The sequence below is a fragment of the Sorex araneus genome, chromosome 2 (assembly GCF_027595985.1).
Source record: "Sorex araneus isolate mSorAra2 chromosome 2, mSorAra2.pri, whole genome shotgun sequence".
Taxonomy (NCBI): domain Eukaryota; kingdom Metazoa; phylum Chordata; class Mammalia; order Eulipotyphla; family Soricidae; genus Sorex; species Sorex araneus.
In genome coordinates this window covers 138,268,152-138,295,255 of record NC_073303.1, presented here as the reverse complement: position 1 = coordinate 138,295,255, position 27,104 = coordinate 138,268,152, and the positions used below count along the sequence as shown (strand labels likewise).

Below are 27,104 nucleotides of genomic sequence, written 5' to 3'. Positions count from 1 at the left end.
ATTCACCAAAAGGTTTTCTGAATTCACCAAACTCGAAAGTTTATCACAGTTATTACATCTATAAAAAGAAAAATGGTGTCAGGGTTATAGCCAGGCAATGAAACACATTACAGTTCTGAACTGTCATGGTAATTAATGATATAAATGTCAAACTAGAAACAGGAACAGGACAAAAAAGAATATGCAATGTAAAATTAGACATATGAAAGTCAAAAGCATGTAACAATAACCTATTGTTTTATAAGTCAGGGTAGCTACCTTTAGAGAAAAGAATGAGTATATTTTATTCTATTTCTTTTTTCTTCTTGTATTTCTTATAGTTCCATTGGGGTTGTTTACTTAATTTATTAAAGGCACATGTATAATTTATGTACTTTTCATTATGTTTACTCAGTAAATATTTAAAAAATAGGCATCCCATGCTCATAGCCACTCTCCACATGCTCAGACAAGCCTCACCCATCAGTGAATCTGCAGGAAAAAAAAAAGGTATTTGGGACTTATGGCTGAAAACTCCAGGCTCAATGGAACTGGGAATGAGTGACCTCCCCCATATCCCCCTATTTCCAGCAGCTTGGCAATCACGCCTATAAACTGCCACTGGCGCCATATAATCTCATTTAATGGCCATGATCCAGAGACTCAATAATAAATCTCTAGGAAGAGAACACAGAATGACACATCATAGCTATGCCGCTGGACCCCGCACCAGGCGGTTTCATTCAGGGCAACCCAGAGGGGAATGGGTGAGGCCTCTCCCTGCCCCAATGGAGCCAGCCCTGGCCGCTGAAAACATCCAGAATTCAACCACCACGATGCTCACAGCTATTCTCCACACACTCAGATGGGCCTCACCCATGAGTGAATCTATTCCAAGACCTCTCATACTTTTATGCCACCAATATATCAAGAGTAGCACACCACATTCAATGGGGTTTAAAGTAGAAGACAACAAATCTTAGGGGAAAATACATTTATATGAATATATATGAATATACATATATATGTATATGTATACGTATATATACATATACGTATACATATACATATATATGACTGGAGTGATAGCACAGTGGGTAGGGTGTTTGCTTTGCATGCTGAAGACCTGGGTTCGTTTCCTCCATCCCTCTCGGAGAGCCCGGCAAGCTACTAACAGTATCCCACCCGCAGAGCAGAGCCTGGCAAGCTACCTGTAGAGTATTTGATATGCCAAAAACAGTAAGAAGTCTCACAATGGAGATGTTATTGGTGCCCGCTCGAGCAAATCAATGAACAATGGGACAACAGTACTACACAAGGCTCAACTTTTAACATGTTGCTAATCTCATAGAAAGGTTTAGTGGCTCCTGGGTGAGATACAATAATCTTCATAACCTTTCCTCTGAGAAAACTTTTATGGATCATTTTTAGTGGATTATTTATAACAAGTGATACAAAATTAATTATTTTGGTTTGCTTTAGGGGCAAGGTTTGGGGCTTGGGATGGAAACATTCGAAATATGGTGGGAAGGTATAATGGTGCGTGGTGGGATTGGTGTTTGAATGTTAAATGTAATCAAGTATTGTGAACAACTTTATAAAAATAAAATTAAAAAGTATAGGCATCCATTCCTGAAGTAATAAATTTATAACTAAGTTTTATTTTAAAGAATATATGTATGTTAAATACACATGTACATATGTATAGGTATATAATGTAATAGCTTATTTAATGAAGAACCACTAGATTTATTCCCACTAACATGAGTAATAAAATAAAAATGCTTAATCTCCCCAGTTAACACTGGATGGTACTTTATAATGCAGTTAGAGAAGTACAAAAAAATAGAAAAACTAGAAATAAAATAGACAAATAGTCCATTTATATTACACAACATATTTAAAATGTCTATAAAAATAAATATTAAAGGAAAACAAAAGAATTTAGAAGCTAGCATACTAAAATTTAGCTATAGAAACAATACTTTCATAGAGGAGAATAAAGAAGAGATTAATATATCAACCAAAACCCAAAACACAATAAGATCTATATATGTGAAAATATTTAAAATTTCCTGAAATATGTGAAAATATGTGAAACATGTGGAAGTGTACTTAATAGACTCAGAAAGAAAGTATAGGAGATAAGGTGCTTGCCTTGCACACATCCCTGTCACTGCATGTGGTACTCCAAGTACCACCAGGAGTGAGCCCCGAGCACAGAGACAGGAATAAGTCCTGAGGACTGTTTGGCTGTTGCCCACACGCAACCACCCAAAAGTATACTTGAATAAGTAAAAAATATCATTTGCTCTTATATGACTCATTTTTTAATTTTCAGAATTTATGTTTTATATTTCAGTTCTTTAAAGTGAAATACTCCTGTCATTAAATAATGATGTTTTCCTTCTTTATATAATTATAAACCCTCCTTTGAAGAATATTCACCTGTATTTACTAAGTTTCAGTATGAGGCCTTGTGTTCAAGTGTCTATTTCTTTGTGATGTCTTCTTTAGCCATACTTAAGAACACTGTTTTTAGTTTTCAAATAATTTTGTTAAATGACTTCTGATTTAACTTTAATTTTATTATTATATAACTTAGTTTCTATAATGTTTATTCTTTGCTATTTAATAACTAAATATATTAATAAAATACCTAGTTTCCTCACTACTGATTGCTCAATACTATTATTCTGTATATGTATAGTATACATCTTATACAATATATAATCTAATAGGTTCTGATTATTTAGTAGTGAATAAATCACCATACTTTCTGGTCTAAATTCCATTGTGAAGGATTTTTAAATATATGATTATATAATTTTATATAAATTATAATATAATTTTAAATTATAAAACATAATATTGTTTTAAAATGTATAAAATTTTGATGAAATATTATTAAAATGATATTTCTTTAATATTTGTCAGTAGCTTATATGAGATTGATGTTTTGATATTAAACAGGCATCTTTTCAGAATGATTCCATTTTTGTCTTAGTCTCAGAGTGACCTTGTTTGATATCTTTAATGTCAATGCTGATTATTTTCTTTCTTAATTCACTGAAAGATTCTAATGTCTTTTCATAGTTCTTATTTTTTAATCATGTAATTTTTTAAGTAATTTCCAACATTTTGACATCCAGTATTTTACATGTTGTGACTTAATGAGGCTGTTGCTAATACTTTTTTACTAAAATTTTTCTTTATAATACTTACATTAAAATAATAATGTATTTTACAGCAAGCTACCCGTGGCATATATGATATGCCAAAAACAGTAAAAAGAAGTCTCACAATGTTACTGGTGCCTGCTCGAGCAAATTGATGAACAATGGGATGACAGTGCTACAGTACTATATTTTCTTTATAACTTGGGCTCAGATTTTGAAAGATTTTGTTATATATATTCTTGCATTTCATATTTTCCAAAATTTTTATATTTACAAATCTCCTTTCCTTATTCTCTGTAGGAATTTTGTCTCATATATTTTATAGAAATTTTATTTTCATCACTTTCTACAGTATGTTAAATGGTTTTATATGAAATTAAAACACATCTTGACAAGTATATTTCATCTTATATAAATTTTACTTAAAATATTCTCTATTAAAATTTTTAGACATAGTGTAAGAAAAATTTCTCACATTTTTAACTTAGCAACTCATTATTACATTATTACAACTAATTATTACATTATCACATTGTTTGGGCCACACCTATCTGGTTCTACACAAAAGATCACTCACGGGAGACTTGGGAAACCATATATGGTACCAGGGTCAAACCAACTTTGTCATGTACAAAGCAAGTGCTTTTCCAGCTGTACTATTGCTTCAGCCGTTAATTTAGTATGTAAAGCTCAATTTTTAATCACATCAGTTTTGAAATGTGTTGTGTGTGGTTTAAAATAAAAATTGTATATATCATAGTTTCAAAAATATTGCTTTTATGATTATATTTATATATTTTATTTATTTTCTGTGAGCTGATTTGAGGGGTGTGTGTGTGTGTGTGTGTGTGCATATGTTCTGTTTTAAAATGATGAGATAGTGATGAAGTGTTACGGCAAAGTAAATTAAGTAATTGCAATATAAGCACAGCTATATTTTCAGTTTTACCCACTTTTTCAAATTACTAAAACATCCTTATGCACCATATAAAGATTTTCATCTGAGAAATACTATTAGTGCATTTCAAGAAAATTTAAGACATATACATAAGAATAACATCACATGAGGCTGACACCCATGGACAGTTGATACAGGGCCAGGAAGATTGCCCCATAGCTAGAAGCCTGCTTCATCAGTGGAGGGGAGAAGGCAGATGGAATAGAGAAGGGATCAGTAAGAAAATGATGGCTGGAGGAATCAGTCGGGATGGGAAATGTGTGCCGAAAGTAGATAATGGACCAAACATGATGACCTCTCAGTGTATGTGTTGCAAGCCATGATGCTCAAGAGTAGAGAGTATGGGGAACATTGTCTGCCATGAAGGCGGGGGACGGTGCGAGGCGGGGGAATATACCAGGGATATTGGTGGTGGGAAATATGCACTGGTAGAGGGATGGGTGTTTGATCATTGTGTAATTGCAACCCAAACATGAAAGCTTGTAACTATCTCACGGTGATTCAATAAAATTTTTTAAAAAAAGAATAATCACTGTCATAACATTGTCTTTATATATGTTTTATTTAATCAGTGAAGGACTAACAAAAATAAAACTGTCAATTATTATAATTCTATAGTTATATAATTCTTATTGTAATTAAGAACTTTTATATAATTATAAATAAATTACATTGTTTTTAAAAATAGAATTAATAGTTCTAGAATTATTAAGCATAACTATCACTGTATCACTGTCATCCCATTGTTCATTGATTTACTTGAGCAGGCACCAGTAACATCTCTATTCCTCCCAGCCCTGAAATTCTAGCAGCCTCTCCTTACTCGTCCTTCCCAATGACTGGAGGCTCTTCAGGGTCAGGGGAATGAGACCTATCATTACTGTTTTTGGCATATCAAATATGCCACGGGTTGCTTGCCAGGCTCTGCCCGTGTGGGCGGGATACTCTTGGTAGCTTGACAGGCTCTCTGAGAGGTATGTATATATATGTTTAGTATATGCACATATACTAAACATAACTAATGTAAGAATTATTAATTATAACTATAGAATTATAATTATTAACTATTGAATAACTATCTTAAATATGATTATTCTATAATTATGTCTGTTCTCAACTTCTATTCTTACAAGTACATATAGGGCTGGAACTATAGTACAGCATGTAGGGCATTTGCCTTGCATGTAGCTGACCTAGGTCTGCTCCCTGACATCTCATGTGGGTCCCTGAGCACAGAGCCAGGAGTAAGCCCAGAGTGCAGCCAGGTATACCTCCCACAAATACATTTAGTTTATTGTCTTCTTTATTTGTAAACAATTATCAACTATTTTGTTAAGAATAACTTGACTATCTGTAAATTTCGGATGATATATAAATTAATTCAAATTAAAATACTGACAGAACTCTACAGGGCTAAAGAACTGCATCCTGAGGCCTAGCACTAAAATGCCATGCTTATTGGCTGAGAATTGCTGGGAATGCTCCTCAGGCTCCCTGAGCACCTGTTGTATATAAAGAAATCTGAATCCAATTTGTTGCCACATTTTTATCATATTTTTGCAATTTATGTATTATTTTTATATAATGTAGACCTTCAATTTTTTGGCATTTTTTGGGGGGGGTACACATGGTCTGTGCTGGGCTTATTCATGGCCCTGAGTTTAGGGATCAAACCTGGCACTGATCAAGGAACCACATAGGGTGCTGGGGATCAAATCTGGATCAGTAGCATGCATGGCAAGCACTTTTCCTGTTGTACTATCTCTCTGGCCCAGAAATAGCAGATTTTACTGTATGACAAATACTTGTATTGAAGTAGAATATACTTACCTTAGTTTTAAAGCTTTTTCCTTTTTAAAATGGTATTCTTTAATATGTCATTATGTAGTGTAATTTGTTTTATTGTATTAACATTAAACCTTTTGAAGCAAGTACAGATTAACATTAGAATTACATAAAATGGTTATTCTGTTGTTTTCCAGCTGCTGATAGGTTATGAAAATGGTACTGTAGTATTCTGGGACTTGAAATCTAAAAGAGCAGACCTGAGAGTTTATTATGATGAAGTAAGTAATTTCTATTGAAATATTTTTAAACTATTGTTACTTTGTACATATTAAGTTTTTAAGTTTTCAGTTTTTATGTTATCAATATCTTTATCATTTGAAAACTTCCCATTCTGACACAGTGTTGTTTCACATTGCCTATGGCATTTGCACAGATGCAGCTCTGATTGTTCTGAGTGGTAATTCTGCCTTTATTGCTTATAATGGGGCCCTTTTTGGCACATTCTATATTTTGGGACCTGTAACTATGTTACCATGTCTTGAATTTATCAAAATTCCTTTCCCTTTCTTTAGTTTCTATGCTTGTGTCTTACCAAATTATCCTTGAGGTCTCAAAAGATACCTTCCATTCCTTCCTTAATAAATTCTTTTTCTGAAGCATAAAATGTAAGTGGTCAGTTTGAAACACCTAGTTTTTTAATACTTTTCTCTGAAAGTAGGAAGTTTAATGAATAATATTTAATATCTTGACATACTGTTCATAGTTGAAACTCTGTTAAGTTTTTATTTAGACAAAGCAGTGAATTCACATCTATTAAGAAGTAGTTTTTTATGTTATTAAACATTTCCTCCTTAGAAGATGAAAAAGTGAAAACTGTGAAACTAGGTGGCAAAAAGTAAAAACTAGGTATGGAAGTAAAAGTGGCTATGGAAATAAAAGTAGCTCACTATACTATTATCTTTACATTTTTTTAAGAATTTTTGAAGGAGAGATAGGAAGGAAATGCGGGGAGAAATCTCTATTTGGTATCACAAATACATATGGGAAGAATGTTAAAGAATTAATGCACATAGCCCTAAAGACCCTTCTATCCAACCCCATCCCAACTCAATTGTGTGGATTAGTTCTCTCATGTTATCTTTGGACCTTTGTTGTTACTTTGCTGTGTATCTTTAATTCTCAATAAAAATATTTTTAAAAATAGGAATCAACTGATTTATGTCTAAGAGAACTAATGCAACGTTAACATAAGTAGAAAAGTAAAAATTTAGAATGAAACCTCTTTTAGAATACCTCACCTATGTGATTTTTTCACACTCTTTCATAACAGTGAAATATTGATGTTTTGGTACTTAGGTGTAAGCCTTTGGCTATCTCAGGTGATCCCTCCCTTGTTCACATCTTAGTGCTTTTCTCAAACTAAAATTTTAATTGTATATACAAGATAGTTGTCATAGCAATAAAGAATTCAAAAACAAATGGGTCATGGTTGATTTAAAAAATGTCCTAGCAAATTAGGCTTATAATTATGTTCGTTAATAACATCCCTTGAATCATAAGGAAAGAAGACCCTAGGAAACTTTACAAGAATTTCCATTTTATTAAATTCACAGAGTATAATACGTTGGTGCAGATTGTAGATTGTATCCTGTTTCATGAGGGCAGCTAAATAAGATCCCAAATATCATCTGGGTAAAAGTCCAAACACCAATTAAACACTGTATAGAAACCAATTAAAACTTAAATAGAACTGCTACAAAAACATTCAGAGGAAAATGCTGAATTAGCATGTTTTCCTACAGCTTTAAAAACATGGAAAAACATTTCTAGCCTTACAAAGAGTGAAAGCAATTTTGCAACCAAATGCTTAAATAGTGGCTAGCAAAATTTAAGTCAGAAGACAGACATAGAAAGACTGCACTCATCTATGGTATATAGAATATCAGAGTGGGAGACTAATACCCAAGAACCGTAGAAATAAGTACCAGGAGGTTGACCCCATGGCTTCGCGGCTGGCCTCACGTTCCGGGGAAAGGGCAACTCAGAGAAGCGATCACCAACTACATTGTAGTTGAAGGCCATGTGGGGGAAGGGAGTTGCGGGCTGAATGAGGGCTAGAGACTGAACACAGCGGCCACTCAACACCTTTATTGCAAACCACAACAGCTAATTAGAGAGAGAGAACAGAAGGGAATGCCCTGCCACAGTGGCAGGGTGGGGTGGGGGGGAGATGGGAGTGGGGAGGGTGGGAGGGACGCCGGGTTTACGGGTGGTGGAGAATGGGCACTGGTGAAGGGATGGGTTCCCGAACTTTGTATGAGGGAAGTATAAGCACAAAAGTGTATAAATCTGTAACTGTACCCTCACGGTGATTCTCTAATTAAAAATAAATAAATTATAAAAAAAATAAAATAAAATAAAAAAACTCATGAGACTAAATAAAGTTTAAAGTTTCATAATAATATAAAAAAAAAGAAGAGCACAAAATTATATATACCTAGAACTCATCTTAATGTAGCTTTAAATGTTGTGTTTTATATTTTAAGTTTAAAAAATGGGGACCAGAGAGGTAGTACCAGGGTTAAGGTGCTGGTGTTTCATATGGATGATCCTGTTTTGTCTCTGAAACTGCTAGGGGTGACACTTGAGCACTGAACCCAGAGTAATGTCTGTGCACTATTGGGTGTGACAAAAGTCCCCTTCTCTCTCCAAAACCTGAAAATGAATAAATACTTTTAAAAAATTTTAGAGTAAATAGTAGATTTGTCTAATTCTACCACTTACTTTAATGTATACTGTCCTTTTATTTTAATAGAGCTAATTGTATACTTCATTTTACTGCCACACTTTCCATATACATATGTACATGTGCATGTAAATCATCTGTTCATTTTTATAATTATATATACTATCATTTCAGTATATAGTTACATACTTAATTTTACTGCTAAACTTTCTTAATTGCCTCAGCATTTTACCTCTCATGTTTAGAAATCATCTATAATGCTTATAGATGAGAGAAATGTTTTCTTATGAGTCACCAGTTTTCTCATTACTTAACAGTCACACCTTCATAGCCCTTTAAACTTCTCATTAAAACTATTACTTTTCATGAACCATTTTTCCCCTTGTGTCTTTCTACATCATTTACACTCCTCCATGATCGTCTTTTTTTAGCTCTCCTTAAATTACATTGAAGAGTCTCTGTCTTCTTGCTTGTCTTCTGATTTACATTAATGTGCCTATTCTTTCATATCATTTTAAATGAATACTTTATGTTAATAAAAGTAAGTCAATATTACTTTAACTCTTATCACTCTCCTGAGCTCTAAATCTGAATATGTGTAGTCCAGATAAATATCCCTTTGGCACTGGATTTTTATTTAAAGGCCTGATCTTTATTTTCATTTTTAAGTTACGATTATGTATTTCAGTTTGGAAGTCTCAGTCATATTTCTTCATATATCCTATAAAGTTAATTTTATAGTCTTGATCTTGCTTTTCATAGTATTTTTTATTTCCTCTTTATTCATTCTCATATTGTGTCCTGGTTTAGGTTGTTATCTTTTGCCCGAGTGAACATAATAGTTTTTTAACTAATCATAGTTTTTTTGTGATTAGTTAGCATCCAAGTTTTTTGGTGTATCGTACTAACAAGAAATGATTTTAAGATACAGATGAGTTAATGTTCTATCTCGTAAACTTTGAGGTTCTAATGCTCTCTTTTTACTTTACCAGATTTAGACCATATTTCAGAAATGAAACATTCAGTAGTAACACCAGTTCAAATGTCAGCTCTTCCATAAAATACTCTTTTACAGTCTTTTTTGGTAGCAAAGTGTATGCTACTCTTTCGTTAAATGTGTATATTTCAGATATAATACTTATTTTGCTTATGTGTTGTATCTATTATTTTCATTTCTACCCTCAACAGAAGGTTGAAGTTCAGAAAAAAGTTTTAGGGCTAGGGCACTCTCTCTGCCTCCACCACTTATAGTAATGCAGATATGGAGAACTTAAATTTGAGGTTCATTAAGTTACTATTTAGAGAAAGGAAGAAATTGCATTTCTCTCAAGAAAGCTACAAAGGTGGGAAGAAATACACAGAGAAGACAAAATTTTTAAAAAGAGTCTTATTTTCCCCTCTTACTTACTGGATCCTGGCAAGAAAAAGTCTTTTGTGCTTAGTAATGTGGACGAGGGTGACAAAAAACACAAGTTCAGGCTGTCATATAACCTTTTCTACTAAATTTAATCTTTGCTTTTTGATAAAGCTTATATTTTATTTTCTTTATATGTTTAATAATTATTCAGTTAACTATCAATAACTAATAAATATTATTTAGAAACTTCAATAGTAACATATTTGTAACATTTATGTTTGTATATGTTAAATATTTGTATAGAATTAAATAAGTTTATATATATCACTTGAGAGTTATTTTTAGTAATTTAATATATTCCTATCAATATATATTTATAATATGATAGTAACATGTGACAGTATAAAATTAATGTATATATTATTAGTTTCTAAACAAGTATTAATATTAATTTATACCATCTGTTATTACATTTATAATATAGGTAGCAACATGTAGCAGTATAAAATCAATATATAACTACTTTTAAAGTTTCCAAACTAAATGTTAATATTAATTTATGTAAGTCTATCAATTTTTAATGCTTCTCTAAAGAAAATACTGCCTTACATGTATCTATTGTTTTTATGCCTACTAAGTAGACTTTCTTACTATTCTTAGAACTACCCAAATTCTATGTATACTTTGTTAATTTAGAAAATATATCATGGGACTGGAGCGATAGCACAGTGGGTAGGACATTTTCCTTGCATATGACCAACCCAAGTTTGATTCCCAGTATCCCATATAGTCTCCCGAGCACCGGCAGGAGTAATTCCTAAGTGCAAAGCCAGGAGTAACCCCTGTGCATTGTCAGGTGTGACCTAAAAAACAAAAAAAGTATGTCAGTTATGTGGAAATGTTATATTAATTACTTAATCATTCAACATATATTTTATTGAGTTTCTACTTTATTTAAGACTACTTATGCTACCTGTAGCAATAAATCAACTTAGGAAATGGAATAATTAGCTTTATTTAATTCACAACAAAAGACAAAAGAGTGAATCTGATAATATGAAACTTTCAGGGACCAGTGTTTTGTCTCAAGTAATAAAACACATGCCTTACATTTGTAACATTCTGGCTCAGATTCCTGTCAGTTTTTGGCCCACCAACTACTAATCACTGTCACTGTCACTGTCAGTATCATCCCGTTGCTCATTGATTTGCTTGAGCGGGCACCAGTAACGTCTCCACTGTGAGACTTGTTGTTACTGTTTTTGGCATATCGAATACACCACGGGTAGCTTGCCAGGCTCTGCTGTGCAAGCGAGATACTCTCAGTAGCTTGCCGGGCTCTCCAAGAGGGGCGGAGCAATCGAACCCGGGTTGGCGGCATGCAAGGCGAACGCCCTACTGCTGTGCTATTGCTCCAGCCCAACTACTAATATGCAATAATTAATTTTTTTAATAGTAAGCCTTTCTTACTTTAAATTGTGTGTTAAGGAATGTGGTACAACCACTAAAATTATGGATTTTGTAGTTAGATTTTGGTATGAGTGGTATTACCTGAATATTATTTCAATGTTTTAGCCTATTTAACCAAGTTTAATTTGGAAAAATTATATGATTAAATTATCTTTATATGAGTAATGAGATAATGTGCATAGAGTATTTAAAATGAAAACCCTTAGATGGTAACATTTACACTATTTATAATTTGTCTACTTTAAGTGAAACTAGACTTCTTCATAAACAGAAATTACCTTCTTATAATCTTCCTTAAATTTCTTTGTAAATATTTTAGGATTTAGAAAGAACAAGATTTACATATAATAAAAATTCTGGGACTTAATGATATCAGGAAATTTATTTTTCTTAGATTACTTTTTAACCTTTTTAGCATATAGTAGTTTGAAAGAGTATAATTTTGATCAGAAAAATTATATACTGCTAAGCTTTATTTCTATAATAATTTTATGTTAGAATTTCTTCACTTTGAAAATAGAATGATATATCACCTCCCCCCCTACTTCTCTTTAATTTTTATTTCATTAGGCTATTCATTCAATTGATTGGCATCATGAGGGCAAACAGTTCATGTGCAGCCATTCAGATGGCAGTTTGACTCTATGGAACCTGAAAAGCCCAAGTCGTCCTTTCCAGACAACAATTCCACATGGTAAGATGTATGCCTTCAAAAAATGAACCGCTAGACACAGTGACTTGACTTGAGTAGAAATGATAATATCTGTATGTTTGGTGGAAACTGGTGATAGTATATGACTCCTAACTCTGGATATCTTTCTTTCTCTTTCTGATTCCCATATTATGCTCCAAACTTTCTTTATTTCTTATTAATCCAGCTATATTTGGATAAAGACCAAATAAATTGATTTTTTTAAACATAAGAGCAATATTGGAAGCTTAGCCAGTTTTAGGGATCAAGAAGCTAAAGCAAGAATAGTACAATATACAGTGGGTAGGCTGCTTGCCTTGCATGTGGCCAACGCAGTTTCAATCCCCAGCATCCCACATGGTCCCTGAGTACCACCAAAATTAATTCCTGAGTGCAGAGCAGGGAGTAACTCCTGAGTATTGCTGGGTTTGTCCCAAAAACAAGCAACCAAAAGTTAAGAGAGTTACAGATCAATCCTAATCTCTATTTTACTTTATATATAAATACAAACATTAATTTTAGATTCTACCACTTCTGTTTTGCTATTTAATGCCTTTAAATGATAAAGACTGATTTTTTAATTATAGGCTATGTTAATCTTATAAAGGATTTATGATGGATCTACCTACATTACTAGTTAGGAAGTAATTTCAATTGTATGAATATATTTAAATGACCTTATTATTTCTGAGAATATTGGTGATGATCTGAGTTGCATATTTATATCACACCATTGTTTGCTTATAAGTATAAGGAATCAGAACCTAATACATTCCATCTTATTTTCTAAATATTTTTATAGTGTCAAATTTAAAAAACAATGGTATATGTTTTATAATAGGCGACATAAATTACAAAATTATTCTATGTTGAGTTACTCTGTCTTTTTTGTATTATTAGATTATTATAACACTTAACCTATCTTCTTTATTAAGGTACATTTAGATGTATTATTAAAATACTGTCATTGTGGAATCCTTGAATTGATATTTTCTATACATTCTATTCAGTTTTTTTCCTCTGGTAGGTTCCCCTTCATTCCTCACCCTACCAAATCATACGCTTTTTGTTGCAAATGGTGTAAAATGATTTAGTCAGAAATTTTCTATTTACTTCTATTATCCCACCAGTTTACTTTTACATAAGTTCCTTTTGGATTAATTGGATATACTGCGACTCACCTGATTAACTATATCCATATTAACTGTACTACACCAGTGTACCAGTATCTCTCTATCACAGTCCTGTGGACCCCTGCCAACGTTAAACCCCATTCCTTTTCCTCTCTAATAACTTTATTTCTGTGGTTAGAGTCCAAGAATTTGCCCATTCTCTTGCTTTGTTTCTTTATATATACCCCACACATGGGTGAGAAAAGTTGGCATTTATCTTTCCCATTTTGGCTTATTTCACTTAGCGTGTTCCCCCCACCGCACTTTCACTCACTTTGGATTTCACCTGTATTTCTAGTTGAGTGGTATTTTATTAGATATATACATATATTATATATTTATTATATATTATGTATATACATTTATTATATCTAATTATATATATATGTATCACAAAGTTTTTTTGTGTGGTCTTGGACTCTGGGCTCAATGGGACCCAGGAGCAGAGATCCTCTGCCTGCTTCCCACAAACTCCAAAAACCAGGGGTTATACCGATAAGCCACCTCCTGCTGGTGACAGATAATCTTCTCATCCACCACCCTCCAGAACTCATGACTGCTTCTCCCAGAAGGGAGCATATTTCACACCATTTGCAACAAAAAGTGTATAATTTGGTAGGGTAAGGAATAAAAGGGAACCTACCAGAGGAAAAAATGAGGCCCCGATAACCATGCCACCAGACTCCACACCAGGGGAGCAGCATGCAAGGCAAATGACCTACCTGCTGTGCTATCACTCCAGCCCTAATGTTCTAAACACTTTATAGATGTTGCCACATTGCCTACTGATTTATCAGTGAGAAAACTTTTTGTTTTGATATTTGGTTTTGCTGTACATAAAGTCATTTTCTCCACTCTAGTATTTTGATTATTTTTTTTGATTTTTTTTATTAAAGAGGTATGACTTTGGTTGAGTTTTAGGCATACAAATATTCAACACCATTCAACTCCACCAATGTCAATTTCCCTCCTAATATTCCCTGATTCCCTTCCACCCTTACCAGTCAACTTGACAGGCACATTACAGAGTTTTGGTGGTTCCTGCTTAGATCTCATGTTTTCCGTTCTGTTGAATCTGTTTTGGATATATGGCTCATTCATAAATTTTTATCTTTTAAAAATATATTTGGGTAGCATTAGTTTACAAGAGTATAAATGCTTGTGAGTTTTAGGGTTGCAGTGTTATCACACCATAACCATCACCAAAGTACAACTATTCTTCCTCCACAATCTGTAGTACTCTTACCTTTCGTCCCTTTTCCCCTCAATTTTTTTTTTCAAAATCTAAGGGTTCATTCTCCAAATGAATGAGGGTTCCTCTTTCTCTGCACTCATACTATCACTTGTTTCTGTTTGGTTTTTTTAGTAGGACATTCTTTGTGGTATTTCATGGTCACTTCTATTTTTATTTTCAAACAATTATGAGAGTTTTACTCTTGTTCATTTGTGTATCTTCTTTGGAAAATATCAGTTCAACTCTCTTCGATGGGGTTTTTGTTGTTGAGGTTTGTTAGTGCTTCATGTATATTTGTTATTAGCCCTTTGTTAGATGGCTGATGTGCCAGTATCTTACTTAGTAGGATGTATTTTTGTTTTACTGATAGGTTATTTTTCAAACAGAAACTTTTGGTTTTGAGGTACTCCTTTTTTATTTTAGGTTTTGTTATCCTTACTAATGAAGTTGAATTGATGAAGTTACTGCTAAAGCAAATACTATGGAATGTTTTTTATGTTACATTTTCTTACATGTAATTTATGGGCAGTCTTTAATCCACTTTGAATTAATCTGTGTGCTTGGTCTAACATACTGGTTCATTTTAAAGGTTTTTCATCTGACCAATTTTCCAAACTCTTATTGAAGAATATTTTTTCATCCCATTGTATGCTCTTGACTACTTTTTTGTTGTTGTTGTTTTCTGGTTACACCCAGCGATGCACAGGGGTTACTCCTGGCTAATGCACCCAGGCATTACTCTTGGTGGTGCTCCGGGGACCATATGGGATGCTGGGATTCGAACCTGGGTCAGGCGCATGCAAGGCAAACACCCTACCCTTTGTACTATCACTCCAGCCCCTCTTGACTACTTTTTCAAATACTAATTGTTCCTTGTTAATATGAGGGTCTATCTCTGGGATCTCAGTTCCATCCCATTAGTCTAAATGTTTACTTTTATCCAAAAACATTTTTATTAATATAGGTTTATAGTATACTTTATAGCCAGGGAACTGAATATTTTCCATCTCCTTTTTATTCTGTATTGTTTTGACTATTCATGGTTTTTGTTGTTCCATATAAATTTAGTAATATTTGTTCATAACCTAAACATTGCCATTGGAATTTTTATAGGGATTGAATCTTGTTATTCATTGGATAGGCTGGTCATTTTAACAGTGCTTATTTTTTCAGCCCATGAATATAGAATGTATTTCCATTTCCTTGTGATATTTTTTTATAGTTCATTTTTAGTGAATTTATTTTTCAACTAAAGTTTATTTTATATAAGTTGATTTCAAAGTATTTGAATATTTGATGCAATTATAAATAATATTTTATAGCTTGATTTCATTTAAACTTACAGCAGATTTTAGTATTATGATATAGTAAGTCAGTTTATTGGCTTAGTTTTTCAAAGAGTATTTTGATAGAATGTTTTTATTGATATTATGCATTACATTAATATATTTGCCTATGTTGAACCAACCTTATATCTCTGAAGTGAATCTCACATGATCATGATGTATGACTCATTTAATATATTGTTGAATTTGGCTCATTAAGGTATTGCTGAGTATTTTTACCTCAGTGTTCATCAGAGACATTGGTCTGGTTTTCGTGTGTGTGTGTGTGTGTGTGTGTGTGTGTGTGTGTGTGTATGAGATGCTTGGGTTTTAATATCTGAATAGTGTTGACCTCAAAGAAAATATTAGAAAGAATTTTTCTTCAATTTTCTCAAAAATTTTGAAAATAGATGAGAAATCATAATTTTTAATTTTATTTTTTAATCACTGTATCACTGTCATCCCGTTGCTATCTATTTGCTCGAGCAGGCACAGTAATGTCTCCATTGTGAGACTTGTTACTATTTTTGGCATATTGAATACTCTGCAGGTAGCTTGCCATGCTCTGCTGTGTGGGCAATATACTTTTGGTACCTTGCCTGGCTCTTGGAGAGGGATGGAGGAATTGAAACCAGGTTGGCTGCGTGCAAGGAAAACGCCCTACCCACTGTGCTATCACTCCAGTCCTATGTTAACTACAGTGCCAAAAATTTATTTTAAAATGTGCCTGTCATAGAGGCAGGGGAGAAACTGGGGACATCGGTGTAGGGAAGTAGACACTGGTGAAGGGATTGGTATTTTGGTGGGAATATTGCTTGACTGAAACCCAAACATCAATAACTTTGTATTTCATGGTGACTAAATTTAAAAAACAAACAAACAAACAAAAACATCAGAAACCCCTGAACCAAAGATTCTTACAAAGGAAGTCAACATACAAAATTGTCATCCTACCACTTCTGGGAATATATCCCGGAGAAACAAAAAAGTATAGTCGAAATGACATCTGCACTTATATGTTCATAGAGGCACTGTTTACAATAGCCAGAATCTGGAAAAAAAACCAAGTGCCCGAGAACAGATGACTGGTTAAAGAAACTCTGGTACATGTATACAATGGAATACTATGCAGCTGTTAGAAAAGATGAAGTCATGAACTTTGCATATAAGTGGATCAACATGGAAAGTATCATGCTAAGTGAAATGAGCCAGAAAGAGAGGGACAGGCATAGAAAGATTGCACTTATCTGTGGAATATAAAACAACAGAGTAGGAGACTAATATCCAAGAATAGTAGTATATAATACCAGGAGGTTGACTCCACAGCTTGGAAGCTGGCTGGCCTCACACGCTGGGGGAAAGTCATCCCAGATAGAGAAAGAAACACCAAGTAATATGTGATTGGAGATCCTGTGCGGGGAGGGAGATGCGTGTTGAAAGTAGACTAGAGACTGAACACGATGGCCACTCAGTCCCCCTACTGAAAACCACAACACCCCAAAGGAGAGAGAGAGAACAAATTGGAATGCCCTGCCACAGAGGCAGGGTGGGGCGGGGGATGAGATTGGGGGGTGGGAGGGATACTGGGTTCATTGGTGGTGGAGAATGGACACTGGTGGAGGGATGGGCTCTCGAACATTGCATGAGGGAAAAACAAGCACGAAAAGGTGTGAATCTGTAACTGTACCCTCACTGTGAATCACTACCAAAAAATTAAAAAAAAATTTTTTAAATTGTCATCCTACATATCCTACATCAAAATTATTTACAGTTAAGATAGATATTTTAAAATATTTTTATAATGTAACTATGATTGGTTGCTTCTTCAGTTTAAATAAAAGAAAAAGAAGGAAACTTTAAGAAGCATACCATGGAGCATGTTGTAGGTTGACACTGTCCATTTTTCCCCCCTTAATTTAATTTAAGCACTGTGGTTACAAAGCCATTAATAATATAGTTGTTCCCAGCATTTAATGTTCCAACACCAATCCCATCATTGTGACCGTCCCTCCACCATTGTCACCAGTTACCCACCCCTCAGAAGTCTTTCATCTTAGTATAAAATAATTTTATATTGCTTGTTACTCTGTACTTTAAATAAAGTTGAATAATGCTGTCTTGGTTTTCTACTTATATTTGGCTATGCTATTCTGAAAGTTATGCATTTAAACTTCACTTTGTATAATAGGAATTTGTGTTAGTAAACAAATGTGGATATACAAAAACAAAGATAATATTAAAATTAAAAAGAAACAAATATTCAATCAAAATGTCAATTTTGTCAGACACAATTATAACCAGAAAAATATTTAAAAGATAGCATTTTTTAATAAATTATTTATTTTTAATTAGTGAATCAACGTGAGGGTACAGTTATAGATTTATACATTTTTGTGCTCATGTTTCCCCCATACAAAGTTCAAGAACCCATCCCTTCACCAGTGTCCATTCTCTACCACCAGTAAACCCAGCATCTCTCCCACCCTCCCCAGTCCCGTCTTCCCCCACCCCACACTGCCACTATGGCTGGGTATTCCCTTTTGATCTCTCTCTCTCTGATTAGGTGTTGTGGTTTGCAATAAAGGTGTTGAGTGGCAATTGTGTTCAGTCTCTAGTCTATATTCGTCACGCATCACCGTTCCCCCGCATGACCTCTGACCACATTTTACTTGGTGTTCCCTTCTCTGAGTTGCCCAGAATGAGAGACCAGCCTCCAAGCCATGGAGACAACCTCATGCTACTTATTTCTACTAATCTTGAGTGTTAGTCTTATAGTCTATTATTCTATACTCCACAGATGAGTGCAATCTTTCTATGTCTGTCTCTCTCTTTCTCACTCATTTCACTTAGCATGATACTTTCTATGCTGATCCACTTATATGCAAACGTCATGACCTCATTTTTTCTAACAGCTGCGTAGTATTCCATTGTATAGATGTACCAGAGTTTCTTCAACCAGTAAAAAGATAGCATTTTTTATTCAGAAACAGATTTATTTTATTTCCTTGTCATTTTGAGCATCATCCAAAATTTTGTGAGGTATAAAAAACATGACTTTTTCCTATGAAAACTATTATTTTGTTTTATGCAAATAGAATATAGCATTAAAATTATTTTTAAGTCATGAAATGTACCATATGTGTTCATTGCTTAATGGATATTAAAAACGATGAAACTACAATGGCTTTTATAGTCTATTAACAATAAATGGCTTGGGGCTGGAGTGATAGCACAGCAGGTAGGGCGTTTGCCTTGTACATCGCCAACCCGGCTTTGATTCCCAGCATCCCATATGGTCCCCTGAGCACCGCCAGGGGTAATTCCTGAGTGCAGAGCCAGGAGTAACCCCTGTGCATCGCCGGGTATGACCGAAAAAGAAAAAAAAATGGCTTTAAGTAAAAAATTATTTTATATTATATGTCATATAGATTAAATGAAATAATATTATGTGAGAAAATTTATATGGAAAAAAATTTTAAAATAAAATGTAATTTTATTGTTTCTATAGATGCAAACTGTTATAACTCAGCTTAATAAATTGTCCAGAAATTCAACAAAAATGTTTTTGACTATCATGCTAATCCTACAATAACAAATATATAATTGTTCTTTGTATTCTTTTTATATAATTTACTCAAAATTTTCTCATGAGTAAAATTTAAATCAGATTTAATGAATTTTTTTTCCTTTAGGAAAAAGTCCAAGAGAAGGAAGAAAATCTGAATCATGTAAACCAATTCTCAAAGTAGAGTACAAGACCTGTAAAAATAGGTAAGAATTTTTGCTTTGAAAGATATGGGAAAATATCAGAGATAAGAAATCAAGTAAATTTTAGTCTCTATTTTACTGTGCATAGTTTCACATGATTATAAGTATTTTATTAGCTTAATCTTCTATATAAATAACAGGTACATTGTTATGGAATAAACACTTGCATCATTTTTATATTTTAAATAGCTATTTTAAATTTTCTATAAATATTCAGATATGTATACATCCATAGGCTTTATACATAGGGCTTTGTGACTATACATATTACAAGTAGCATTCATTCAACATAATTAGGAACATAATTAGGTACATCACAAAGTTATGCACTTCAGAATTTTAATTCTGGTTCATTTATTTTTATTGTGCTAGGGCTTGATCCCAAGGTCTTAAACATGCAAGGCATAGAGTCTGCCCAGAGCCACATTCTTCTTTTTTTTCATTTTATTTATTTATTTATTTATTTATTTTTACTTTTCACATATTTATTCACTTTTTGTTTTGAAAGTTACAAAACTTTCAGGTTTAAGTCTCAAGAGAGCCACATTCTTATCCCCACAGAATTTATTATTATGAAGTTAGAAGCAATAAAGTTGGAAAGATTTTACCCTGACACTCAGATCAGCTGAAAAGGCAACATTAGACAGTTTGTTTTCTATTGCTGATTGTGAATAGCGTGTCATGTCGTGGCCGCAGTAGCGGCTGTGCGATTTTGGAATTCTGAAATTTTAATAATTAAATCTGGAGAGATTTATTCCAGAAGACACTGTGTTCTGAGATTTATTACTGAATGTCTGGGATCATGGCCCTTAAGCGACTTGATCAGGAGCCAGAGAGTCCATTCGTGGGTGGCGACTCAGGGTACTCAGGGTCTCATTGTAGCTGCGGAGGAAAGGGCCGGCTCCACCCCCCATCCTGTGAGGCCCTGCATGTCTCCTCACTGTGAGCCCATACCTATCTGGAATGCTTTCCCTGCATCTATTCATATGATCATATTTTTTTTATCTTTTCTTTTGTTGATATGATCGATTATGTTGATTGATTTGCAAATGTTAAACCATCCTTGCATCCCTGGGATGAATCCCACTTGGTCATGCTGTATGATCTTTTTGATGAGTTTTTGAATTCTATTTGCTAATATTTTGTTGAGGATCTTCACATCTGTGTTCATCAAGGATATCGGCCTGTAGTTTTCTTTTTTTGTGGTGTCTTTGTTTGTTTTTGGTATTAGGAAGATATTTGCCTCATAGAAACTGTTTGGGAGAATTTCTGTTTCTTCAATTTCCTGAAAAAGCTTGAGAAGAACTGGCAATAGTCCTCTTTAAATATTCGGAAGAATTCACTCATGAATCCATATGGACCTGGGCTTTTGCTTTTGGGATAACTTTTGATTACAGTTTCAATTTTCTTCATAGTAATAGGTCTATTCAGGTATCCCAAATCTTCTTGGTTCAGTCTTGGGAGATAATTGGAATCCAGGAATTTATCCACTTCTTCTAGGTTCTCTTGTGGCATACAGAGTTTCAAAGTAGTCTCTGATGATCTTTTGAATTTCTTTGGTTTCTGTTGTGATGTCCCTCTTCTCATTTCTGATTCGGTTTATTAGGGTTCTCTCTCCCTTTGTGAGTCTTGCTTGTGGTTTATCAATCTTGTTTATTTTCTCAAAGAACCAGCTCATGATTTCATTGAAATTTCGGATTGTTTTTTGGTTTTCCATGTCATTGTTTTCTGCTCTAAGTTTTATTATTTCTTTCCTTTGACCTGGTTTAGGCTCCTTTTATTGGTTCTTTTCTAAGATCTTGAGCTGTGATGTCAGGTTATTTATGTGGGCCCTTTCTTTATTCCTGAGAAATGCTTGCAGAGCTATAAATTTTCCCCTTAACATGGCTTTATCTGAGTCCTATATGTTTTGGTAGCTCGTGTCTTCATTCTCATTTGTTTCCAGATATCTTTTGATTTCTTCCTTGACTTCCTTCCTGACTACTCATTGTTCAACATTGAGTTATTTAATTTTCAGGTGTTTGATTTGGTTCTCCACCTCTGTGTGATTAAATTTTAACTTCAGTTCATCATGGTCTGAAAAGATAGTTGATAAAATTTCTATCTTTCTTTTTTTTATTGCTTTTTTTGGGGGGGTCACACCCAGTGATGCACAGGGGTTACTCCTGGCTCTGCATTCAGGAATCACTCCTGGCGGTGCTCAGGGGACCATATGGGATGCTGGGAATCGAACCTGGGTTGGCCGCGTGCAAGGCAAATGCCCTACCTGCTGTGCTATCGCTCCAGCCACAAAATTTCTAACTTTCTGATTTTATTGAGGTAAGTTTTGTGACCCAGCACGTGGTCTATTTTGGAAAGTGTTCTGTGTGCACTGGAAAAGAATGCATATTCTTTCTTTTTTAGGATGTAAAGCCCTGTATAGATCTATTAGCCCTCTCTCTTCTATTTCTTCCTTCAAAGCCAGTGTTTCCTTGCTTAGTTTGTTCTTGTTGATCTATCCAGAGGTGATAAGGTGGTGTTGAAGTCTCCAACTACTATTGTGTTGCTAGCTATGTCCTCCTTAACATCTGTTAGTAGTTGTTTTAAGTATTTAGCTCATCCTTCATTGGGTGCATATACATTTAGGAGTGTGATGTCTTCCAGTTGTACATAATCATTTGATTAATAAAAATGGCCTTCTGTGTCCCTTCTAATCTTTTCTACCTGAAATCTATGTTGTTGGATACTAGTATGGCCACCCCGGCTTTTTTGATGGAGTTGTTTGCTTGGAGGATTGTTTTCCATCCTTGACTTTGAATCTGTGTTTGTTCTGACTGTTCAGATGTGTTTCTTGTAGGCAGCAGGATGTTGGGTTCAGTTTCTGAATCCATTTTGCCACTTTGTGTCCCTTAATTGGTGCATTTAGACCATTGACATTGAGAGAGAGTATTGTTATGGGGTTCTGTGCGATCTTTCTGTAGGGGATTGTTGTGCTCGTAGGGGATTTTCTTGTCTGTAAGACAAGAAAAGGGTTACTGTAAGTAGCCCCTTTAGTTCTTCTTTTAAGTTTGGTTTTGAGGTTTTGAGTCTATGACGTTCCTGAGCTGTTGTTTATCCATGAAATCGTGTATCATTCCTTCAAGTTTGAGTGAAAGTTTAGCCGGATAATGTATTTAGGGTGAAGCACTCATTTCATTGAGTTTTTTCACTATATCCCACCATTGTCTTCAGGCTTGGAGGGTGCCCTCTGATAGGTCTGCTGTAAATCTAAGGGGTGCTCCTTTGTATGTGATTTCCTTCTTTGACTTTGCTGCTTGCAGTATTGTATCTCTATCTATGGTATTCATCATTCTGACAATGATATGTCTTGGAGTCTTTTTATTAGGGTCTCTTTTAGCTGGCAACCATTTGGCTTCTTGGATCTGGATGCCTACATTCTCCAACTCTGGGAACTTTTCAGCAATGATTTCTTTAACTGTGGCTTTTTCTCTGGGGTTGCCTCCCTGTCCTTCTGGTACTCCAATGATTCTAATGGTGTTCCTCTTGGAATCATTCCTTTGGTCTCTGATTCACCCTAGAGATATTTTGAGGTCTTTTCCCACTGTTTGTTCTTTCCTATAAGCTTCCTGCAGTTCATTTCAAGATCATGAATTCTCTCTTTGGCTGTTGCTATTGTATTGCTGAGAACACCCACTGAGTTTTTTTTATTTCATCTACTGAATCCTTTATTCGTTACACTTCTGTTTGTAGCTTTCTAATTTCTGCTCTAATTCTTTCCTGTATTTTGTTGTCTGTCTGTTCCACTGTTTCTCTCATGTCCTCCTTTAATTTAATGGATGTCTGTTCCACCGTTTGAGTTCTTTGAACATCTTCAACACTTCATCTCTGAATTCTTTGTCTGAGAAATTGTATTTGTGGGAATTCCCTAATAAGGCTTTAGGGCTCATTTTTTCATCTACTCCGTGTGTGTGTGTTTGTATGTGTGTGTGTGTGTGTGTGTGTGCGGGGGGGGGGGTGGTCCTGTGCTGTTTCTTCATGTTGCTGTGGTAGTTTGGAGGTGGTTTCCTTCAGTTCACTATCAGTGACCACCTCTCACTGCAAGGGAGAATTCTAGATGGGCTCAGTCGATGGTGGTCTCTTTTTTTCCCTTTAAGAATATTACCTGTGTCTTACATGGGGTCGCTAGTGTAGTTTCAGGAGATATGTTATTTTTCACTGGGATTGTTCAGTTCTTTGTGATTAATGTTATTTCAGTGTTTGGGGGGAGTATTTTGATTGGAATAGGTGAGAGGACTATTGACCTAATGTAATCGATTGGGATAGCCAGGATGTTGTCTTCAGAATTAGATAATGGAGGCTAAGATGTGCATCCAAAATGCTAGAAAAGGGAAAAAAAACTTCAACCGGTGAGCAGCTGCTGCCACAGTGGAAGTCACGCCCACTAGCCTCCTCACATGTGCAAGGAGCAGCGGGTCCCTTCAGTGCCTGTGTGAGATGTGATACTCACTTCTGGCACTCTGGGGCTGGCGGGGTTTTCTCTGGCCAGGCACTGCACAAGCGGCCTTGGTCAGGAAAGGGGCCTTCAGGAGTCTCAGGTCAGTCACCAGGCACACCCACCAGCTGCCTCACCTGGAGGATTTTTATCTTGTAATGTTCTTTCAGTGCCTTATAAATCTTGGGTATCAGATGGATTTTGGGTAAATAATTTTTCCCAGTCTGTGTACTATCACTGTATCTTGGTCGCCATTTCTTTAGAGGTGCAGAAGCTTCTTATTTTAATATAGTCCCATTTGTTTATGTTTGCTTCTAATTGCTTGGTCAGTGTTGTTTTATCTTTGAAGATGCCTTTAGCTTCAATCTCCTAGATGGTTTTGCCCACATTTTCCTCCGTGTACGTTATGGGATCAGATCTGTTATTGACATCTTTGATCCATTTTGATCTGACTTTTGTGCCTGGTATTAGAAAGAGATCTGAGTTCAATTTTTTTTTTGCATGTAGCTGTCCAGTTTTCCTATCATGATTTGTTGAAAAGGCTTTCTAAGCCCCACCTCATATTTCTTGCTCCTTTATCAAAGAATAGGTGATCATATACTTGAAAGTCTGTGTAAGGATATTCGACTCTTTTCCACTGACCTGTGGGTCTGTTTTTATTCTAGTACCATGCTGTTTTAATTACTACTGCTTTGTAGTACAGTTTGAAGTTCAAGGAGGTAATGCCTCTCATCTTCTTTTTCCCAAAGATTGTGCTAGCTATTCATGGGAGTTTGTTGTTCCGTATGAATTTCAGGAGTTTTTGATCTATTCCTTTGAAAATTATCATGGGTATCCTTATAGGGACTACATTGAATCTGTATAATGCTTTGGGGAGTATTACTGTTTTGACTATGTTAATCTTCCTAATTCATGAGCAGGAGATGTGTTTCATTTCTCGTGTTGTCTTTTATTTTTATTTTCATTTTTAAATAATTTAGGAGTACTCCTCTTTGTTCAGTCATTGATTAAGCTGATTGAATTGGGCATGAAGTCCACATTACTTTTTTTTTAATTGTAGCACAGCGAGTAGGGCATTTGCCTTGCACGTGGCCGACCCGGGTTCAATTCCTCCATCCTTCTCGGAGAACCTGGCAAGCTACTGAGAATATCCTGCCTGCACAGCTGAGCCTGGCAAGCTCCCCATGGTGTATTCAATATGCCAAAATCATAACAAGTCTCACAATGGAGAAGTTACTGGTGCCCGCTCAAGCAAATCAATAAATAATGGGAAGACAGTGCTACAGACAGACAGTGTATCACCATGAGATAGAGTTACAAAGCTTTCATGTTTGAGGTTCAGCCATACAATATTGGAATACGCATTCCTCTACCAGTGCACATTTTCCACCACCCACATTCCAGTCCTCACCCTGCCTCTATGGCAGAAAATTTCCCTAATTCCCTCTAATTTGGGGCATTATGTTTTGCTCAAAATTTCCCACTACCATTCAAGCCTTTCAGGGGCAGATGCTTTTCAATCGCTCATTTTGAATATCATGAGATCTTGCACCACCATGATTGTAAATGTAAATTTCTAGATTGTAAATGATTGGGTTCCAGAGACATCTCTGTATGGCACTAATCTATTTTGGGATTCAATTGTGAGTCTCTGGATCAGGGCTGTTGGTGCGTTAAGATGGCACCTGGAGGCAAATTGTGGCCATGACAGCCAGTCTGCTGGGTGGGCAGGGACCCGAGGAGGGGCAGCCTGGTTTCTCTGCTGCCATGCAGCCAGGAGATTTAGTCCTGGAACCCACATCATCTTTTATTTCTTGAAGTAGTGTTTTGTAGTTTTCTTTGTATAGGTCGATCACCTATTGTGAACAGGACTGTTTTTCTAATTACTCCCTCTTCTTTTTCATTATTTGTATATAGGAGAGTCATGGACATTTGGGTATTGATTTTTGTAACCTGCCACATTACTATACAAATCTATTGTTTCTAGAAGCAACTTTTTAGATTCTTTGCGATTTTCTAAGTACACTATCATGTCATCTTCAAATGATGAAAGCTTGACTTCTTCCTTTTGTCTCTAGATGCCCTTGATGTTTTTTTTTCATGCCTAACTGCAATGGCAAGTACTTCCAGTTCTATATTGAATAAGAGTAGCGAGAGTGGGCAACCTTGTCTTGTGCCTGATCTTAAGGGGAAAGTCTTTAGTTTATCCCCATTGAGAATAATGCTTACTATGGGCTTGTGGTAGACAACTTTGGCTGTATTGAAAGAACTTTCTTCAACTCCCATTTTGTTGAGAGTTTTTATGAATGGGTGCTGACCTTGTTAAGTGCTTTCTCTGCATCTATTGATATGATCATGTTTTTTATCTTATCTTTATTGATATGTATTATGTTGGTTAGCTAATGTTAAACCTCCTTGCATCCCCTGGATGAATCCTACTTGGTCATGGCGTATGATCTTTTTGATGAGTATTTTGTATTCTCTTTGCTAGTATTTTGTTGAGGATCTTTGCATCTGTGTTCATCAGGGATATCAGCTTATAATTCCTTTTGTTTGTGATGTCTCTCTGCTTTGGGTATCAAAATGATATTTGCCTCATAGAAACTGGGAGTGTTTCTATTTCATCATTTTCTTGGAAAAGTTTGAAAAGGATTGGCAATATTGTTACTAGTAGGGTATCATTCCTGTCACTTTACCTCCTTTCATCACTCAGTTTTTGTCCAGAGTGATCATTTTCAACTTCATTTTCATATTGGTTTCTTCTTTGCCCTAACTATTTCTGCTTGTATTTTCTTTTTTGCTTTTTGTTTTTTGGACCACAGCTGACAATGCTCATGGGTTACTCTTAGTTCTGTGCTCACAAATCACTGATCACTTCTAATGGAGCTCAGGAGATCATTTAGGGTTCCATGAATCAAACTTTGTTTGCCTTATGCAAAGAAAACACTCTAGTCTCTGTATTATCA

General features: G+C 35.0%; 1 protein-coding gene across 13 annotated transcripts in view; it reads left to right on the top strand.

The window, feature by feature from the left end:
- The window catches only part of STXBP5L (syntaxin binding protein 5L), a 313,192-nt gene that overhangs the window by 133,946 nt on the left and 152,142 nt on the right, over nucleotides 1-27,104 (top strand). For all 13 annotated transcript variants that reach the window (XM_055125555.1, XM_055125554.1, XM_055125553.1 and 10 more), the window contains 3 exons: nucleotides 6,099-6,182; nucleotides 12,048-12,171; nucleotides 19,592-19,670. In XM_055125555.1, the coding sequence (XP_054981530.1) occupies nucleotides 6,099-6,182; nucleotides 12,048-12,171; nucleotides 19,592-19,670 (287 nt within the window). The remainder of the gene's footprint in view (nucleotides 1-6,098; nucleotides 6,183-12,047; nucleotides 12,172-19,591; nucleotides 19,671-27,104) is intronic.